This window comes from Chrysochloris asiatica, unplaced genomic scaffold (genome assembly GCF_000296735.1).
Source record: "Chrysochloris asiatica unplaced genomic scaffold, ChrAsi1.0 scaffold00058, whole genome shotgun sequence".
Taxonomy (NCBI): Eukaryota; Metazoa; Chordata; class Mammalia; order Afrosoricida; family Chrysochloridae; genus Chrysochloris; species Chrysochloris asiatica.
Window position 1 is genome coordinate 7,060,105 of NW_006408576.1, and position 19,376 is coordinate 7,079,480.

General features: G+C 38.9%; 1 protein-coding gene across 1 annotated transcript in view; it reads left to right on the top strand.

Annotated features, from left to right (window-relative positions):
- Window positions 1-19,376, top strand: part of TRAPPC12 (trafficking protein particle complex 12) — a 186,363-nt gene that overhangs the window by 140,194 nt on the left and 26,793 nt on the right. Inside the window, exons 6-8 of the mRNA XM_006863967.1 lie at window positions 508-580; window positions 4,098-4,171; window positions 11,182-11,280. Of these exons, the coding sequence (XP_006864029.1) occupies window positions 508-580; window positions 4,098-4,171; window positions 11,182-11,280 (246 nt within the window). The remainder of the gene's footprint in view (window positions 1-507; window positions 581-4,097; window positions 4,172-11,181; window positions 11,281-19,376) is intronic.

The following is a 19,376-nucleotide window of genomic DNA, read 5'->3' on the forward strand; positions in this document are numbered from 1 at the left end:
CAGGCACTGTAAGGTAAGCTCTGGACTGCTAACTGCCATTCCTTGAAAACCCACCAGCCATTCCTTGAAACTCTGTACAGGGTTACCATAAGTAGGAATCAATTTACTGGCATTTAATAGTGGCAACATATACGTTGTTGTTAAGTGCTGGTGAGTCCATTCCAACTCATAGTGAGCCTGAATAGGGTTTCCAAAAGAGCACATGGTGAGTTTAAACAGCTGAGCTTGCAGTCCAAACCAAACTGCGGTCCAGTTCTTATCCTACAGTGTCACATGAAGACCTCATAAATATTCCACCATTAACTAGAGAACAGATTTTTCTCTTCATTTATTCCATGCACCTCATTGCTAGTAACCAGTGATGTTTAAAATGTGTCCATGTAAACCATTCCTTAACAAACTGATTTTCATACCAAGAAATTTACTTTACCTCAAATATATTATTACCAAATCTAGAAACAGTTTTATTTTTTATAATTTTTCTGTTCTTATTTTAAATTACTACAGATTCTAATGAATTTGGAACAAGGCTTAGCTGAAGATGGGAGTATGAATAACATTTCACAAGAAAACAGACAAGGTAGGTGGGTAATGTGCTTTCCTAAATAATTATAAACGTTATAAGAAGATGTAGCCCCTTTTTTTTTTTTTTTTACTTTCTCTTTTTCTCCTTTCTTTTATTTTTTCTTATTTAATAATCCATTCACTCATTTACTTATTTATTTCTTTTTCCAGTAAACCAAACACTGTACTCACATGAAGCCCACCAACTAGAGGGATAAGACATACATTAATCAAATAATTGCACAATAATATAAACTTACAAACTAAGTGCCATGAAGAAAGCAGTGTGATTCTGAGAAAACATTTAGGAAAGGCGCTGCCCAGACTCAGAAATCTGGGAGACCTTCCCTGTGGAAGTGATACTTGATCTGAGATCTAAAAGACAAGTAGAAGTTTAACCTTATGGCAGTAAAGAACATAGTTTTTAAAGCAGGCTCTGGTGAGTCAGTAGAGAAACCTACAGAATAAAGCTGAAGAGAAGAATAGGGAACCATGCTAAGGGTAGTGGTTTTAAAAGTAGGGCTTTGACCTGCTGCTAAGAATTTGCATTACCACTCCAGGTATACTGAAGCAGAATATATACATTTTATCAAGATCTCGAGATGACCCAGGATCTACATACTACATACATATCTTGGTATACAGAAGAATTACCTTGGGATCTTGTTAAAATGTAGATTCTGATTGAACATTTTATAGGTTCTGAACATAATTTTAATGATGATAATTCAGTGAGTATGCCTTATACTGACCTCCTTATCTATTGAAGTTTACCTTACATCTCCTGCCATTACGAATCATCAGATCTGAGATAGCAGTAACTTAGAAATTATGTTTATTCTTGGCGTGCTTAAGAAAAACACAAAAATAACTTAACTGCTAGAACTAAGAATTTGCCTTCCAGCAATTATATTAGCTGCTTATTCTTAAGAGGAGACATCCTGAACAGTATCTTTTTTTTCATAAATGTGAAATCTAAACTATCTCAATGAATTGCAGATTTAATTTTATTATATCTGTAGATTTCTTTTAGGTGTAATTCTTCTCCAATTCTCTTGGTAAATTTGTTTATCTTGTCACTGTGGAATTTCCAAGTACATGCTCCTGATAGATAATACCTATATGCTTGTTCTCAATGAAATAGGAGCCCCACTGGGAATAAAATGGCATGGGTGCAGTGCTGGAGAATATATGGGACAGAAAGAATTAACAGTCACTTCTCTCCTTCATACTTTGTTAATTTGCTTGTAGTTAAGTTACCAAAACAGTTATTTAGGATTTCTCAAAGGACCTTTTTTATTTAAAGCATAACTGTAGTCCAGTATTGTTGACTACAGCTAGCCAACACTCCCCATGCAGGTCATTCTCCCCATTTCCACTACCATGAATACATTTCAGGTCTCATTATACTACTGGTACGGGAATAGCTCTCCAGGTGACATCCCATCTTAAAGGTTATCCTCTCCAAAATACCTCTTCCTCTTTGGGCACATTGGTGTTTTTGTTAAGTGCCATCTAGTCGGTTCCAACTGATAGCCACTCTTTGTATAGGGTTTCCAAGGAGCATCTGATGGGTTTGAGCTGCCGACCTTGTAGGTCAAACCAACCTTGTGGTCCAATGCTTTATCCCACAGCGCCACACCAGGATACCTAAAGCATAGCTTTAGAGGAAACTTATTGCTTGCCAGTGCAATACATTTCAACCAGCATTTAGAGAGTCTATGGGTGTCAGGCATACAGAGAAATTAAATAGGTTTCAAAGAGTTTTGGGGAAAATTCTATTACCTTCTAATGCCATTTTTCTCATAAACCTTTTGAAGCCCCCTTGTATATGACAGTCCCTTAACTCAAGGAGTCTCTATTCTATAGTAGGATAGTAAACTATACAAACAATGAAATTATTGGGTGACAGGGCAACTGTAGATGTATGTGTAGACAGTCCAGGGCTTCAAACCAGTTTATTCTGATTCAACTTCGTACTGAGACTTCACCTTTCCATACTAGATATACTGAATCAGAATCTACATTTGAACAAGATTCTCAGGAAATTTTTATAGCTTAGGTACTTTTAATTGTTAAGTGCAGTTGAATGGATTCTGACTCATAGTGACCTTGTATAGGGTTTCCAAGGAGTAGCTGGTGGGTTTGAACTGGGGACCATGTGGTTTGCAGTCCATTTAATCCTCAAAAACCCTCTATGATCCTACAGCATCACACCAGCAGTCTTAATTCTTATGTATTTGGTGGTGGTGGTGGTGTTAAGTGCCTTCGAGTCAGTTCTGACCCATAGTGAGAGTGTATCGAGTTTCCTAGGAGTGGCTAGTGAGCTTGAACTGCCGACCAACCTCGTGATTCAAACTGACTTTGCAGTCCAGCACATTAACCCACAGTACCCACACCAAGATTCTTATGTATACACCTCGTTAAAATGTAGATTCCGATTCAATATATCTGGGGTGGAAATATAAGTTTTTAGTAGAGGGTTGAACTTGGAATTAAGTGATTTGAAGCCCTGGAAAAAGATGAAGTCTGTGATAGACTAGGTGTGGCAGCAGATGCTATGAGGAACAAAGCTTTCCTAGGGAATCAGTTGCTGTCAAATCAATTCCAACTCATAGCAAACCCAAAGTAAAGGAGTTTTAAAAAGCCCCTCGTAGCATGTGTGTTTACAGCACACCACTGCTATGCGGATGCCAAAGGGAAAAACTATTTGATTTTTTATTAACTTCATCATTGTCATCATCCTACCTTATATCTTATAGTTCATTTATACCTATTGATTATCAAGGCTGATTCTCACAAAAAACAGTAAAATAGATAAGATTTGTTTTTTTGTTTTTTTGTTTTTTTTAAATGAAGAAACTGAAGCCTTTAGAAGGTAGGTAACTTGCTACAAGGTCAATGGTAACTCAAACAGCAAAACAGTTGATGTTCTGACACAAAAGATAGGTCTCTTTTAATAAAACTCCAGTAGCAAATTCTGTCCACCAGGAGAGACAATACAATTAAATACTTTTGCTTCACCAAAGGTAGTATGATGCCCATCTAGACAGCTCTTGTCACATGGGTTCAACTTTAAGATTCTCTCTCCAGTCACCCTGATCAGTCAGCTTTCCCAGCCAATTAACTTTTATAGCATTAAATTATACAAACTGCAAGTTGATGGTCATCATCCTTTATACTGTATTTGCTTATTTTCTTTGAGTACTAAGTTTAGAAACGTGGCTCTTGGCTGGATTATTTAATCTTCTATCTGAACTGAATGCTGAGCAGTTGCCCTACAGTTTCTTGTGGTTGCATCATTTATGCAGACATTCTATTCCTAGACCCATTTGCAGGCTAGTCCCTGTGAGAGGTGCTGTATTTCCTGTCTCACAGTGCAACTCGGCAGCACATTAAAAATTCTAGGCTAAAACCCAGTGGTGTTAACAAGAGGGATCTTTTAAATCAGAATTCACAGGACCCAATAATTGATGGCTAGAAAGAACCTCTAATTTATTTGTGCACATTCACAAGCTGCTCTTATTTTGCAGCCTCTATTCAGCTGTGGAGGTCACGTCTGGGCCGGGTGATGTACTCTATGGCAAACTGTCTGCTAATGATGAAGGTACGTGGGTGGCAGTAACTGCAGAGCTACCATATATTCTAGAATAGGATGTCAGTAAGAAAACTGCAAAGGAATTGCTTATACAATTCTGGTAAGAAAAAGCTCCCATAGTAAATATGAAGGTTTACCTAAGCAGAGAATTAATTCAACCACATAATGGTTTATTTAATAGATAGTTCAGTAAGACACTTGGGGCTAAATTTCCTTTTAATTTACACTGAAATTTATCAGAATGCAGAATTTACATTTTCAAATTTAATTGTACAAACATGGGTCTAAATGATTTAATTAAAATCATTATTCATTCTCTCCACCCACTCCCCCTTCTCTCTTTGTTTCTCTCTCTCACTTACTCCCTCCCTCTCGATCTTTCTCTCTTCCAATCTCATTTTCTCTGAAATCCATCCTGGAAAGGTATCCTTTTGTTCTTAGTTGAATTTTTTTTTCCTTGTCTTGATTTGATTTGATGATTGATGCTTATGACATCTAAAGACAGGCTTCCCCACAAGACCTAGTTCTTAGGACTTCACCTCAGAGCTTTCAACCTCCTAAGGAAAAAAAAAAAAAAAGGAGCCTGAGCTGAGCTTGTCAGTCATTTGTTATTTTCACCAGTCTGTTCTCTTCCTCTAAAGCAGTCCCTCCGCAGCTTATGCAACCATGTTTTGGGTTTCTCTTTGTTTGAAAAAGCTGCAAAAACCCACGCATGTGCTCACCTCCAGCCCTAGGAATCAGGATGTCCTGATGCTAAGCGGGTGGCACAGCCTGCCAGCTGTAGGGACTGAAAGCTTAATGCTGCTGTAGGAATCAGTTAGCAGCAAACGCCCCAGAGCAGAACTATTAACACCTTCTCAGCTATTACAGGGCTGAGATCCTAACTCCTCCCACACTCCCAGTTTTCAAGCTGCCCAAGGTCATTGTGAGCTTGATTTCAGGAGAGTAGAGAGCCAATTTACCAACTAGAGAAATGTGCTCAGAGGGTTCCATTTTTTAACCCAGACATGGCAGCTCTGGTCGTTTTATAAATTGACCCCTTCCCTCAGCAACCCTCTAAGATGGTCATTTCCTTAGGCATGACTGGGAGGGGAGTTAGGTCTAGATGTAAATTCATAGCTGTGTACAACTCATCCATTTCATCCAGAAAGAACAGTTCAGTCAGAAGATATGGAGCCTGCATGCCGGCTTTACAACAGACCCACTGTGGATGTGCACAGAATGCCCTTCCTGGTAGCTGTTCTCTGATTTCTGTGCATCCTTCTATAGATGTATGATGCTGGAAATAGGGACAGGAAATTTTAGAAAGTCATACTCATTCTCTATACCAAGTGACCTTGAAGCAGCCTTTTCATATCTGTGAGCTTCAGACTCCTCCTTTAAAATGAGGGAATAGAACTGATTCTCTTTGAACTCCCTCCCAGCTCTAACATTCTATGCAGCTCTTCTCTCCCCTTGAACATACTGAATAAAGGAAAATATGCTTTTTTAAGGAATCCTTTGTTTTTACTCCTGTCTTTTTTTCTTCAGTCTCCACATAGCTAAGATATATCTAATAAGGTCAGTTGCCTATTCAGTGTTTGTATTCCTCTATCTCTTCCTCCCTTCCACCCCCTTCTGCTTGCTTATCTTCCTCCTTACTTCCTCCTCATTCCTTTGGTTTCTTAACTAGGGCTTGTTTACCTTTAAGTAAAAGTGAGTTACAAGCCCTGCATCCTTCAGCCATCCTCCAGCAAGTGGAGGTTGCTTTCTCAACAACGTAACCTTTGAAATAAAAGCACAGTTTCCAAACACACCAGTGTCCTTTCTCCTCTGTCCACCCAACAGTGGGTCATCCTCCCCAAACCTCCAGATTGTAGCCAACACTGAAATCTCCCCGCCAGCAATCTGTAGTACAACTGTCCCTCCTAAAGGTCATTATAACTTCACCTGCAATTCACCCAGCTTTCTAGAACATTATTCCGCGGTGGAAGGGGGAGGAACAAGTTATAAATTCATTGTGCTGTTTCATTAAATCATGGGGTTGCAACTACTCAGAGTTTCATTGGTGGGTTTTTACTTGAAATTTTAAAATGCATTAATAGAAAAATACAGAATGAACATGCTTTTCTTTGTTGTACTCTAGTGTTAATAGTAGCACCAGACACCAAATATAAGTTTCATTGGCACTTAACAACAACAATCTATGTTATTGGAACTTACTATAAAACATACTATGTTTTGAAAATACCTTTTTAAATTAATATTACTTAGTTTGAAGGTGTAGATGAGTCTCTGGTTTTCATGGGTTAAAAAAAAAGTAGTAAAAAAAAAAATTGCAATTAAGTCAGTCTGTTGCCATCTAGTGAGGGTAGATAATATTGCAGCATTGTATATCTTAATATATGGGAGTATCATTTTAATTAAATTATTTGTATGAGCTAACAATGAGTTATTTTAGCAGCTATTTAATTGTTTTGAATAACATTCCTATTGCAGTGAAATAAACATTAATTTAACTTTTTAATGATGAGAACCCTACTTACATGCTTCAGCCTCAAATATCTGTATAATATACTATAAGGATGCATTGGCATATATTACAAAGCCTTGAAAATTTTCACCAACCTCACATTTAAAATGCTACTTCCTACCTTCAATTTCATGGTTGAATTTAGGCACCTGTGCTGGCAAACCATATGTGTGCACATGCTTGCAATCTTCAAGTGTGCCAAGGCCTGCCCTGTGTATCTCCAGAACACTTACCTCAGGTTATCCACCCACCTAGAACTCCTGGTGTGGCACTGTAGGATTAGCACTGCAAGGTGAACCACAAGTTCAGCACTTCAAACCCACCACCTGGTCCTCGAAAATCCTACACAGGGTTGCTATGAGTCAAAACCAACTCAACAGCACTTACAACATCAACAACAGAGCCCACCCACAGTGCACATCTCAACCATTTTGGCTCATCATGCAATTTAAATGAGAGTGCATGCAACTGTATAGGTCACCCTCCTTAAATTAATTACACTACACTGCACTACACTCTTGCTTAAATTATACTTTCTGGTTGCAAAATGATTGTAAATCTAGTTTCACAGCTACTAAACAAGTGTAGCTGCCGAAAGAAAAAGGGTAAAGATTGAAGTAAAATAGGTTTGTCCCTTCAAGCAAGTCATTCATATCCTTTTTCAAAGCCAAATCTATATGATCTGGAGAGTAAATTAAGCTCTTTCTGAAGAGCTAGTTGTAGCCATTTTCCCTTCCAGTAGCCGTATTTCCACCATCTCCAATAAATGAGCTATTTTATTAAATAGTAATCAACTTAAGGAAGCTCCCTAACACAATCATGCTCTAGTTTATTTGATGATAGACCCCTTGAGACATGCCAAAATGTATTCCACGTAGTTACAACTGGGCTGCCTGCATGGACTTCTCCTTCCAGCCTGAGGAACCCACTACCCCTTGCTGTCCTGACCTCCCGAGGAGGTTACGAAGACTAGTGCAGCATTCCCCAATATCTGTGTTCTAGGAAGTTTATCTCCACATTCCTGTTTTCTTCTGTAAAAATCTAACCTTCTTGTCAGATTTCGTCTTTCTAACATGGTTCCTAAGTGTTGGATCCTGAAGAGTAGCATTTTCATCAGCAGTAAAATAACTTTTTCCATCAGGATAATTGCTTGGCTTTTGAAAACCTGCCCTTTCTAGTATCAAATTGTCTTCAGAAACAGTGATTGGTGACCTTGAGAGATGAAACAGAAAGTTGTTAAAGTAATGGCGCTGATTTCTAGGTCCTGATTGCACTCCCAGAAGGGATTGTTGGAGGCATAGCATTCACATTCCCTCAGGACCTCAGCTCCACTCCCTGACTCTTTCATATAGTAGACCATCTTAGGCCCAGAGTGTAATTAGAATGAATGGAGCACAAGGCAGAGATTTAGGTACATGCTGTGGGCATGGCCCAGTGACACTACAGCATTAATAATAAAAAAAATGTTTTTCAGTCAAAACTTGCCATTAATTAACTATAAACAGAAAGGCGCTGATGTCAAATTGTAACCAATGACTGCCATTGCAGTGGATGCCCATGGTGCAGCTAGAACCTCCTTCTCCTTCAGAGAAGACTAGATAGTACTGCTGTTGCTACTGCTTACCTGCCTACTTCAGAGTGGCCAGAGAGGAAGTTGCCCAGCTCGTACCAGTTAGATGCTGCCTTCCCCCCCAGCCCCAATCATAAAAGTAGTGCTTCTTCTCCACTGATTTTTTCTAAGTCAAAGCCAGATATCAAGTGCAGATCCTGAGGTTGTCATCCTCAGCAATAGTTTTAAATACTCCAAGGGCTTAGGTGATGGTTGTGGTGGTGTGCCCTTGAGTTGGTTCAAACTCATAGCGGCCCTAAATAGGGTTTCCAAGGCTGTAAATCTTTACAGTAATAGAAAGCCTCATCTCTCCCTCATGTAGTGACTGGTGGATTCGAACTCCTCATTTTGTCATTAACAGCCCAACATATAATACACCAGAGCTCCTCATAGATATTAGACCAAAACCACTGGGAATAGCTATTTCACAGTGCATGTGCACACACACACAACTAGACATAGGACAGCCCTGCCACACACAGTCAGCACTGACACATAGCAAGAAGTAGTAGAAAAAGAAAGCTAAGGTACGTGCTGACTCCTTGCGAGCATCGCACCTTGAATAAAATTAGTTTTAATGAGCTGCACTTGAAGGTACTAGACGGGAGAGAGTCTTTTCTTTATCTGCCAAACTGGAATTTTACTTTGTCGTTTCTTTCTTTATAACATCCCAATTAGCAAACGAGTAACTATAAGTTCCAGTTTGGATAAAATTAGAAATGTGGAAGAAAAAGGAAATAAAAGTATCTGCTGGAATTTTACAGTGAATAACTTAGAAGAAAAATACCATTGGTGGCCATATTTATCACTGACCATGTGCAACAATGAAAATGTAATGCAGTATCTGGTACATAGAACTTGCTCAGTGAACATTATCTTTATGCTTATTGAAAGAACATTGGAATTATTAGCAAACCTGAGATGGCACTGACAATTATCTGCCGTATATTATATTGGCTTGAGACCACCTTTCTGAGACAATTTTCTTACATAGTAAAACCCCAGGTTATGAATGTCCCACTTACAAACAACTCATATTTGGCCTTAAATGTTATGAAAATTTGCCCTATAGAACCAGCACCTACCAACTCCTACTCCAGTAAATCCTTCACCGCAATATAAGGCTAAATAAGAACCATATGTACCTAGTCCAATTTACCTACAAGATTTGATTTAAAGACGCACTGAAGAATGGATCCATTCATAACCATAGATTGCCTATACATTAAAAAGTGTGAATGGTATCTGCCTTTATTTATTTTTTCAATTTTTAAATTTTTTAAATTACATGTGAGCATATCTTACTAGTGTTGTTACATATTGCCTTCCCCATCACCCAACTTAACACATGTCTGCCCTGTAACCAGTGAATCTGCCAGTAGGGCTTTCATTCAGTAAATATCACCAGGTGCCTAGTATGAGCATTGTGGGTAAGTAGGCCAGATGAGTACTAAGATGATTCCAGCACAGTCTTTGCCTTTGAGGAAGTGACGCAAACCAATTGTTGCAGTAAAATGTGAAGGGTGCTGGTGTTCAAGAATCAAATGAGAACTGTAGATGAAAGTGCTTTGCAGAAAATACACATGCCAAGTACAATAGCTAGAAAATCCTTTTTAAATCTTCCTTTATAAATGTTTCAAAAATAGTAGGAATTCTTGTATATTGTATAAAATGAATAACATTCATGTATTCTAATATGTAAGCATGACCTAAAATTTTATGCACACTCTGTTGGCTAAGTAGCTTTGTGTGGGGGTGGGGGTTGTTTGTTTATATTTAAGGATTTTATCCCAATTTTTAGCATAGGAACTGTTTAAGAAATACTATTAATAAATTTGACATGTAGATTTGGAGACAAAATCACCAATTACTTAAAATTTTGTCAGAAAAGAAAGAGTGCCACAATCCAGTTTCAGTATGAATTGCTACTTAGAAGATGGTAGCATAAAGAAAGGCTTGCAGGTCTAAGTAAAAGACCTAAAGCTACTCAACTAGAACAAATTCTACCTACTCTAGTGCTGCTGCGGGCTAATGCACTGGACTGCAAAGTCAGGTTAATCACAAGGTTGCCAGGTCAAGCTCAGCAGCTGCTTCGTGGAAACCCTATACAGGGTTGCTATGGATCAGAACTGACTCAGTGGCACTTATCAACAATAATAGTTACATATGAAGAGCCCTGGTAGTGCAGTAGTTAAGCACTTGGCTGCTAACCTATAGACTGTTGGTTTAAACCCATCAGCAACTCTGAAGGAGAAATGGCTTGGTGATGTTCTCCTATTACGATTACAGCCTGTGGGGCAGTTCTACTTCGTCACAGTGAATCACCATGAGTCACAATCAACAAAACTTAGAATCCCAGTCTGACATGGCAGGAGAAAGTTTGCCACTTACCTCAGAGAGCAAATGTCTTATATACTGAATTTTTTGTTTTTCTACTATCACAGGTGGTAATGTGTGCTTTCTTTGAAAGTATAGATACACATATTTGTGCTCTTATAAAAGGAATGTGGTAGCTCTGTAGGGTAAACATTGGACTGTGAACCACAAGGCTAGAAGTTCGTGCCACCCCTCTGGAGAAAGGTGAGGTTTTCTTCTCCCTCAAAGATTTACAGCCTTGGGAATCCTATACAGGGTCACTATGAGTCAGAACCAACTCGGTGGCACTTACCAACAACAAGTGTGTAAATAAGTCCTGGTGTGGCACTGTAGGATAAGCACAGGAGTGCAAACTGAAACATTGGTGGTTCAAACCCACCAGCTGCTCCTCAGAAACCCTATACAGAGCCACTATGAGTTAAAACCAACTTGACAGCACTTAACACCAACAAATGTGTAAAAGTAAAACAGAAAGTGATTTCTTTAACTTTAAAAGTTACTTTTTGATGTTTGTTCCTACAGGACTATGTGCTTGCTGTGGATGCCTATCATTCTGTTATCAAATATTACCCAGAACAAGAGCCTCAACTGCTGAGTGGGATTGGACGAATTTTCCTTCAGGTACATGGTGGTGGTGGTTATGTGCCATGGAGTCGGAACTGACTCATAGCGACCCTGTACAGGGTTTCCGAGGCTGTAAGTATTTACGGGAGCAGAAAGCCTCACGTATGTGCCACTGAATGAGAGAGCTAAAATGGATAATCACTTAATAAGAGATTAAACTTTAATCGTACAAATTCTATGCTTTGATAACCTATTATTTAGTTTTAATTTTTTAAATATAAGCAATACTGTCATTGTTGTAATGTGCCATCAAGTCAATTCCAACTCATAGTGACCCTGTATACAATGTAACAAAACAGTGCCCAGCCCTACACCATCCTCACTATTCATGTTCTGTTTGAGCCCACTGCTGCCCCTGTGCCAGTTCATCTCTTTGAGGGCCGCCTTTTCTTTTCTCTGACTCCCTATTTTACCAAGCAAGATATTCTTTCCCAGGGATTGGTCCTTCCTGGCAACATGGCGAAAGTACAAGTGACAAAGTATAAGAAATATATGAAACAGTGCAATCTAAATATTTCTATGTAAATTTCTGTAACCATTGTAAGTTTAGTCCTTTACTTTAGCCTGGTATGGTTCTCTTGAGTATTAAGTCCTGCTGGCTTTGACATTATATTTGTAAAAATGAATTGCTAAGTGTAATTTATGTTGATTTTCATCTGAGACACACTGAAAATGATTACTTTTTAACTGTCCTGTTACAGTTAGAAAATTTTTGGTAAAACCATATAAAGAATTGTATTTCAACGTAGCTGATAATATAGCAGTTTACTGAGACTTTGATTGAAAGAACACTTGAATCCGTGAATATTAGAGAAAGGAAAGTTCAGATTTATGTAGTGATCCCAATCATGCAAAAAGCTAGGGACAATAGATACTGTCTTTGCCAGGAACATCAAGAAGTTGAAACTAGAACTTCCTCTAGCAAGATGCTCAGGAGTACTGAGTCCCATAACTCGTTTCCCTCAGCCACAGTACAGTCAATACGTCCACCACTGCAAGCTTAGGATAAGAGATCCACTGTCCCGTTTTTCATTCTCAATTTCCCCATCTTCTTCAGTTCCTTTCCTAAGGGTTTCTGACTTAACATCTCAAAACCAGGAATGAAGAAAGGAAAACAATGAAAAGTCAGTAGTAATATTGTTTGGTGCCATCAAGTCCGTTCTGACTCATAGTGACCCTGTATAGGGTTTATGAGAAGTGGCTGGTAAGTTTGAACCTATAACTTTGTGGTTAAAACTAACCTTGCAATCCAGTGCATATCCTCCAGCATCTCACCAGGACTCCTTAGTACTAATAGATGACCCAAATACTATACTGAGTCTTTTTTATGGATATCAATAGCCCCATTTCACAGATAGGCAAACTAAGGCTAAGAAATAATTCAGTAACCTGTCCAAGGACCCACAGATAATGCTTACAGGAAGTCACATGGATAATGGTAGAACAAGAACTTGAACATTATATCGCTGCCCACAGTTCTCTTAACTAGTAATTTGTATTGTTCTCCCCACATCTCATTCCCATCATTGTTGTTCTCCATAGCAGCACACACACATGCATTCACACACACCACCACCACGAAGCCTACTCATGAAGGCAGAGATGACAAAAGCCATAGAGTCAAAGAAGAAAAATTGGTCTTATCTAAGGAATCCTGGTGACACAGTGGGAAAGTGCTCAGTAGCTAAGCAGTTTGAACCTACTAGCCACTTTGTGGGAGAAAAGACATGATGATCAACGCCTTTGAAGATTATAGTTTAGGAAATCTTATGGGACAGTTCTACTCTTGTCATATAGGTCACTATGAGTCAGAGTTGACTTGACGCCACACAACAACAACAACAGAGTCTTACCTGAGTCCTTTATAGGACTTTCAGTAGCCTCTCTGCCTTAGACTTTTTATGGTTAACTTTCACTAAATACTACAGCATAAAGAGCTAAGCTGTGCTCTAAGGTCAGACAAAGCTGGATGTAAATCCTGGCTTTTTCACTTTACTGTTGTGTGACACTGGGCAAGTTACTTAACTAAACTTCAGTTTTCTCCTCTGTAGACCAAGAATGATTACAACTACCTTATAGGGTTATTGTGAAGACTAAATGAAATAATCTCTATAAAAAAAAAAATCTGACCATGCCTGAAATATAGTAGGTACTCAGTATATATTATTGTCATGATGATTACATTGTAAATAATATCCTATATCAGCTCTAATTCTTCACGTACTCTGGAGGATATAGACAATCTTAGAAACTTTCTTTTTGACTTAACTTGCATAATTTGAGAAGTATATGCTTGAAATACATGTAAAAATTATGAGTGCATTTTGTTTTGTTTTTTACATATGAAAGAGTGTGATGTTCATTGGGAATCTTTTATTTTATAGCACTAGCTTGAATGATGTGAGCCATTTTGTTGGTCCGGTGGTTCTTTGAGAAGAAATCTAGAGACATAATTCCTTGAGAGAAGGATATTCAGCATCTAAAGCTTTATCTAACGTACCCATGTGGTTATTGTTAGGTGCCTTCCAATCGGTTCCAGTTCATAGCAACCTGCATAGGATTTCTGCAGCTATAAAATCTATACAGGAGCAGAAAGTCTCATCTTTCTCTTGTGGAGTGGCTAGTGGGTTTGAACCTTTTGGTTAGTAGTCCAGTGCTTTTCTTACAGTGCGGTAACAAGGGATACTTTTGGTGTTACCTGTATTCGGGATTGAGTGAGGTAATATTCAGCTATGTCCGTGTCTGGTCCAGAATTTTCATTTCCTGGAAAAATGACAAAAGGAAACATGTTGACATGATTCATTGAATTCTCTAAATTGTATCCAATAGTTTCTTATAGCTAGTGAACTATTTTTAGAACCCCTCTGATATTTTTACTATTGCCAAAGAATAAAGTGTATGAATTTTGTGTTTTTCTAAAAGGAGACCAAATTTCCAATCAAAATGGCAACTTTTAACCCTTTATGACATCTGTACCATAGGTGTTACATTAGAACTTCTCAAGGTAGTCTTACTCAGTGAACAACTATTTTGACATCTTTTTGCACCATACAGAAAATTCAACCACTGAAAAATTCTTAGTTCAGTCAGTTTAGCATGGCTCTCGAGAAGAAGGACAAAGACCACAAACCAGTTTTGCCCTTAAAGATCACAGAGACACTTATGGAAACTGAGGTCATGACCAAATGTGTTATATTCATTACTAAATATATCCAACTGCTTCGTGTAGGTCATTTTGTACTATATCAGGGATGACTTAATTTAGGGGTTCTGGAAAGGGTGTGTTAGCAAAGAAAACTGCTTTTCTACTAGCTTAATGCCAAATTACTTCAGAGTGAATCTGTCATGCTGTATACTGAGATAAGGTTTAACCATGGTGATTTGAATTCACAGCCCATTCTAGATTCTTTCTAGATCATGGCCAGAGCATTAGGTCTTGATTTTGTTTAAGTTAGCATTGTTACTTTTGCACATATTCTTAGCTTTTCTGTGAACCATTACACGCTTCAGGAAGAACCATACTCTAGACAGTGCTTATCACTGAGCTGTTGTTTTGCCTCTTGAAAATTCTAAAGTTACTAAATTTTTTTTTTGAGGGGAAATGAAGCAGGAAGACCAACCTGCAGCTGTCCTGAGTAACGTCACCAGCATAACCTGGGACCTACCCTTTTCAGGTTCATTTTCTATGTGAAGGCCTATGAGCTACATTCTCTACCCATTCCATTTTCTCAGCCCACAGGGTGGTTTTAGCAGACACCTACAGAGGCAAGAAAGACGAGGCTTTCTACTCCCGTAAAGATTTACACCCTCGGAAACCCTGTACAGGGTCGCTATGGGTCGAAACCGACTCGACGGCACTAAACAACAACAACAACAGAGGCAAGGACAGAGTATATAAACACAGAGTTGTACTGCTGGTAATTTCATTACCTCATATTCACACTCAACTCTCTAGCTCCATTCCCACACTAGACTTCCGATCCTTGTCAGCTTAATGGCTTCATTGCCTCCAGCCTCTGCTACCTCTAACTCATCTCACAGACTGCTGCCAATTAGTCTTTCCATAAATTCAGCTCTGTTCCTGTCATCTCTGGTCAAAGATCAGTGGTTACCCATTACCTGTCAGATAAACCAACAACTTTAGCCAGCATTCAGGGTCCTTCAGAATTTGGCCCTAACTTATGTTTTACAGCCTAATTGTTTTTTTCCCACACTGCCCTATCATTTTATCAGTCCTCCCACCAAACAAATGATTTTCTGACCCTCAGATAAATATTAAACTTTTTGTTTAAAGTTTGTATATATTACTGTTTTCACTTCAAACACTTTTTCCTACTCTGGCTGTCCAAATCCTCTCCATCTTTTAGTGTTCAATTAAAAGATCTGCACAAAGTCTCAGTGACCCTCCCAATAAATACTTAGTCCTTAATTTCTTTCCCAAAGTATCTATAAAGAATAAATGCATAGTGGGGATAAGCTGGAATTTTGGAATAAGACAAAACTAAGGGAGTCCTGAAAGAGCTCTGGTAGGGTAGTGGTTATGAATCGGGCTGCTCACCTCGTCAGCAGTTCGAAACTACCAGCTGTTCCGTGGGAGAAAGATGAGACTTTCTTCTCCCGTAAAGATTTACAGCCTTGGAAACCCTGTACAGGTTCACTATGAGTCAGAACCGACTCCACGGTACTTAACAACAACAACAACAACAACAACAAGAAGGGAGTCCTGGCTCAACCAGCCACTTAAAGCTGTGTGACTCAGAAAGAGTCTTAATAAGCTTCCATTTCCTCATCTTTAAAGTAGACATAATAGAAAATTGTCAAACTTATGGCAACATGGCAGACAAACCAGACACACTACTCGGGCCCTTTACAGCAAAGATACAAGAAGCCAGATAAAACAGACACAGATGAAAATCCTGGAACCCTGAACTTCAAAGGAAAGGCTACCAAAGTATACTGAGTGCTCACTGAGAGGAAAAGCTGAGCAGAGGCACAGAATGGAAGACTAACTGGTAAACAGCCATCCAGGTGTAGCACTACCATCTTGAACTTTTGTGAGCAGCTTTGATGACAGAAGGTAGCCTGTCAGAGAAGATTCACACAGGCAACAGGAAAGGTGTGATTCTTTCTTTGTCCCTGTGCTCTCCTGGTGAACAGAGGTGTGACCACCTCCCACCCTCATCCACCTCCAGCACAGACCCTGCTCTCCAGGCTGTGAGCCAGACCAGTATAAGGCTGGCTGAGACATTTTGTGCCTATATTCCTTTGCCCCAGGTCTGAAGACTGCACAGAATCACCAGGCCTCCATTAGTCTAGCAGAAACCTTCATAACCAGCCACCTGACTGTTCACAACTGGTCTGTGGTCCTAACAGACACTGAAACCAGCTCCGTCAAGGGCCACCACGAACTACTTTTGGATTGAGTACCCTGAACATAGGTAATACCTAGGCCTATCGGAACTCCATGTAAAGCCAGGAACTCTATCACATCCCTCCTGTACCCACCTCATGAACTCCTTGCTAGAAGGAGACAGCTCTACTTGGATTTTTTGGAGATTTTTTTTTTTCTTTTCATTGTTTTGTTGTTTTCTTTTGTTTATTCTTTCTTCTCCTTCTCTTTCCACTCCCTTGAATTTTCTGTGTTTTGTTTTGTTTTAATTTTCCCTCTTATTTTTCTCATGTATAGCTCCATTTTCCTGTCTCTTTTTAGTTATTAATTTTTTCTGGTTGCTGCCTGTTTCTTTTTTTTCTCTCTCTCTCTCTTCATTGTTGGTTCCTTGTTCATTTATTCTGTTTCCTTATTTGGGGGAAGGATTTTCTCTACTTTCCCACCTGACAGAAGACAGCAGGCCCATAGAAGCCAGTCACAAGAGTACCCTCTGCAGTTCCAGCCACTGGACAAGAGCCAAGACCAGCTCCCATACCACCTGATCAAAAATAGACAGAAGCTAATACCAAGCAAACCAACCGTAATCTGAGGTGCATTAATGGTGATCAGAGAATGATGTACATATTTTCCTTCTCTGACTACACCCACAGAATACAGTTGATAAGAGCCTAAGAACACATCAATATGCAAATTATCAAATAAATAAAAATATGACAACACAATGTCCCCAGAGATAACAGATAGTTTTAGCTCAGACAAAGAAAGAACAAATGAACAAGCAAATGACCAAGATGCAGAGTCAGAAAACATTTCTTAGGGATGAATGATAATGGAAATAACTGAAAAAGAATTCAGAAGAATGTTATTTAGGTACCTTCAAAGGATTAACAGAAATATTGAGAAAAGCAAGGAGAACACAGAAAAAAACTTTAGGATAATGTAGGAAAACACTACAAGAACAAACAGACAAAATAAATGCAAAATTTGAAGCAGTAAAAAATCTGAACTCAGAAAACTAGATTAATGCTAAGACCTCAGAAATAGACAATACATTAAAAGGGCAAAGGAGTAGATTCAAAGCAGTGAAGCACTGAATGTAAATGGATTAAATGCACCAGTCAGAAGACAGAGAGAACAGAATGGATAAGAAAACAGGATCCTTCAATAAGCTGTCTATAAGGGACACATCAAAAAGATGGAGACAGCCTAAATGCCCATCAACAGACTGGTTAAACAAACTTTGGTACATACACACAATGGAATACTACTCAATGTTGAAAAAGATGATGAATCTGTGAAACACCTCAGAACATGGATAATCCTGGAAAACACTATGCATGAAATTGTTGTTGTTAAGTACCATCAAGTCAGTTCTGGCTCATAATGAGCCTGTATAGGGTTTCCAAGGAGTAGGTAGTTAGCATGAACTGCCGTCTTTGCAATTCAAATTGACCTTGCAGTCCAGCTTATTAACCCACAGCCCACACCAGGATTCCTGTCCTTAGGTAGATGCTGCCGTTTTGATCTCTTAATAGTTGAGCATTCTATGGTCATACCTCACTAGTATTGTTTTCACTCTTATATTCCTATTTACTGCATGGGTGAAAATTGAGCCATGAGGGCATGTTCAGTTCCATACCTGAAGGATGACCAAGGACCATGTGTCAGGATTCCTCCAGTCCCTTTCTAATCAATAAGCCTGGTCTTTTTTATAACTTTAAGTTTTGTCCACATTTTCTTCCACTCTACTAAGGACCTTATAATGTTATCCCTTCCATAGCAATTGGTAGTTGTCAGAGTTAAGGTTTTGGCTCAACTTGAGTGACTTAGCAGTTAAGATGTAGTAATTCCCCATGATGAGATCAAATATAATTTAATCACTGCCCCCATAATATGATCAGCTCTAATCCAATGTAACTATCCTGTGTGTTGTTAAATCTTGACTTGTATAGCTATACACTTGAACCTTACAAGGTGGAATATGCAGAAATCAAATTGACAACATCTGTGGAAATATATGGTAGAAAAGCTCCATTTGTTGTTATTAGGTGCCATCAAGTCGCTACCAACTCATAGCAACCCTATGTACAACAGAACGAAACACTGCCCGGTCCTGGGCCAACCTCACAATTGTTGCCATGCTTGAGCCCATTGATGCTGCCACTTGGCCAATCTATCTCGCTGGGGGTCTTCCTCTTTTTTCTGACCCTCCACCCTACCAAACACGATTCCATTCTCCAGCGACTCATCCGTCAAACCAAGGCAGGGGCAGACTGTGGAACAGACTGTCAATTGCTCATATGCAAGTTCAGGCTGAAATTGAAGAAAATTAAACAAGTCCACAAGAGCCAAAATATGACCCGGAATATATTTTGACTCTAATGACCAAAGACCAGAGAGTTGTGGGATCACATCAAAAGCATCATACAAGAAGAAAGCAAAAGGTCATTAAGAAGGAAAAAAAGAAGACAAAGACCAAAACGGATGTCAGAAAAGTCTCTGGAACTTTCTTTCCACTGTAGAGATGATAAAGAAAATAAAAGAAATGAGGTAAAAGACCTGAACAAAAATTTTCAAATGGCAGCTCTAGAAGACAATGTCAAATAATATAACAAAATTGTACAAAGACTTGGAGTGAGAAAAGCAAAAGGGAAGAACACCCTCAGCATTTCTCAATCTGAGGGAACTCAAGAAAAAAATTCAA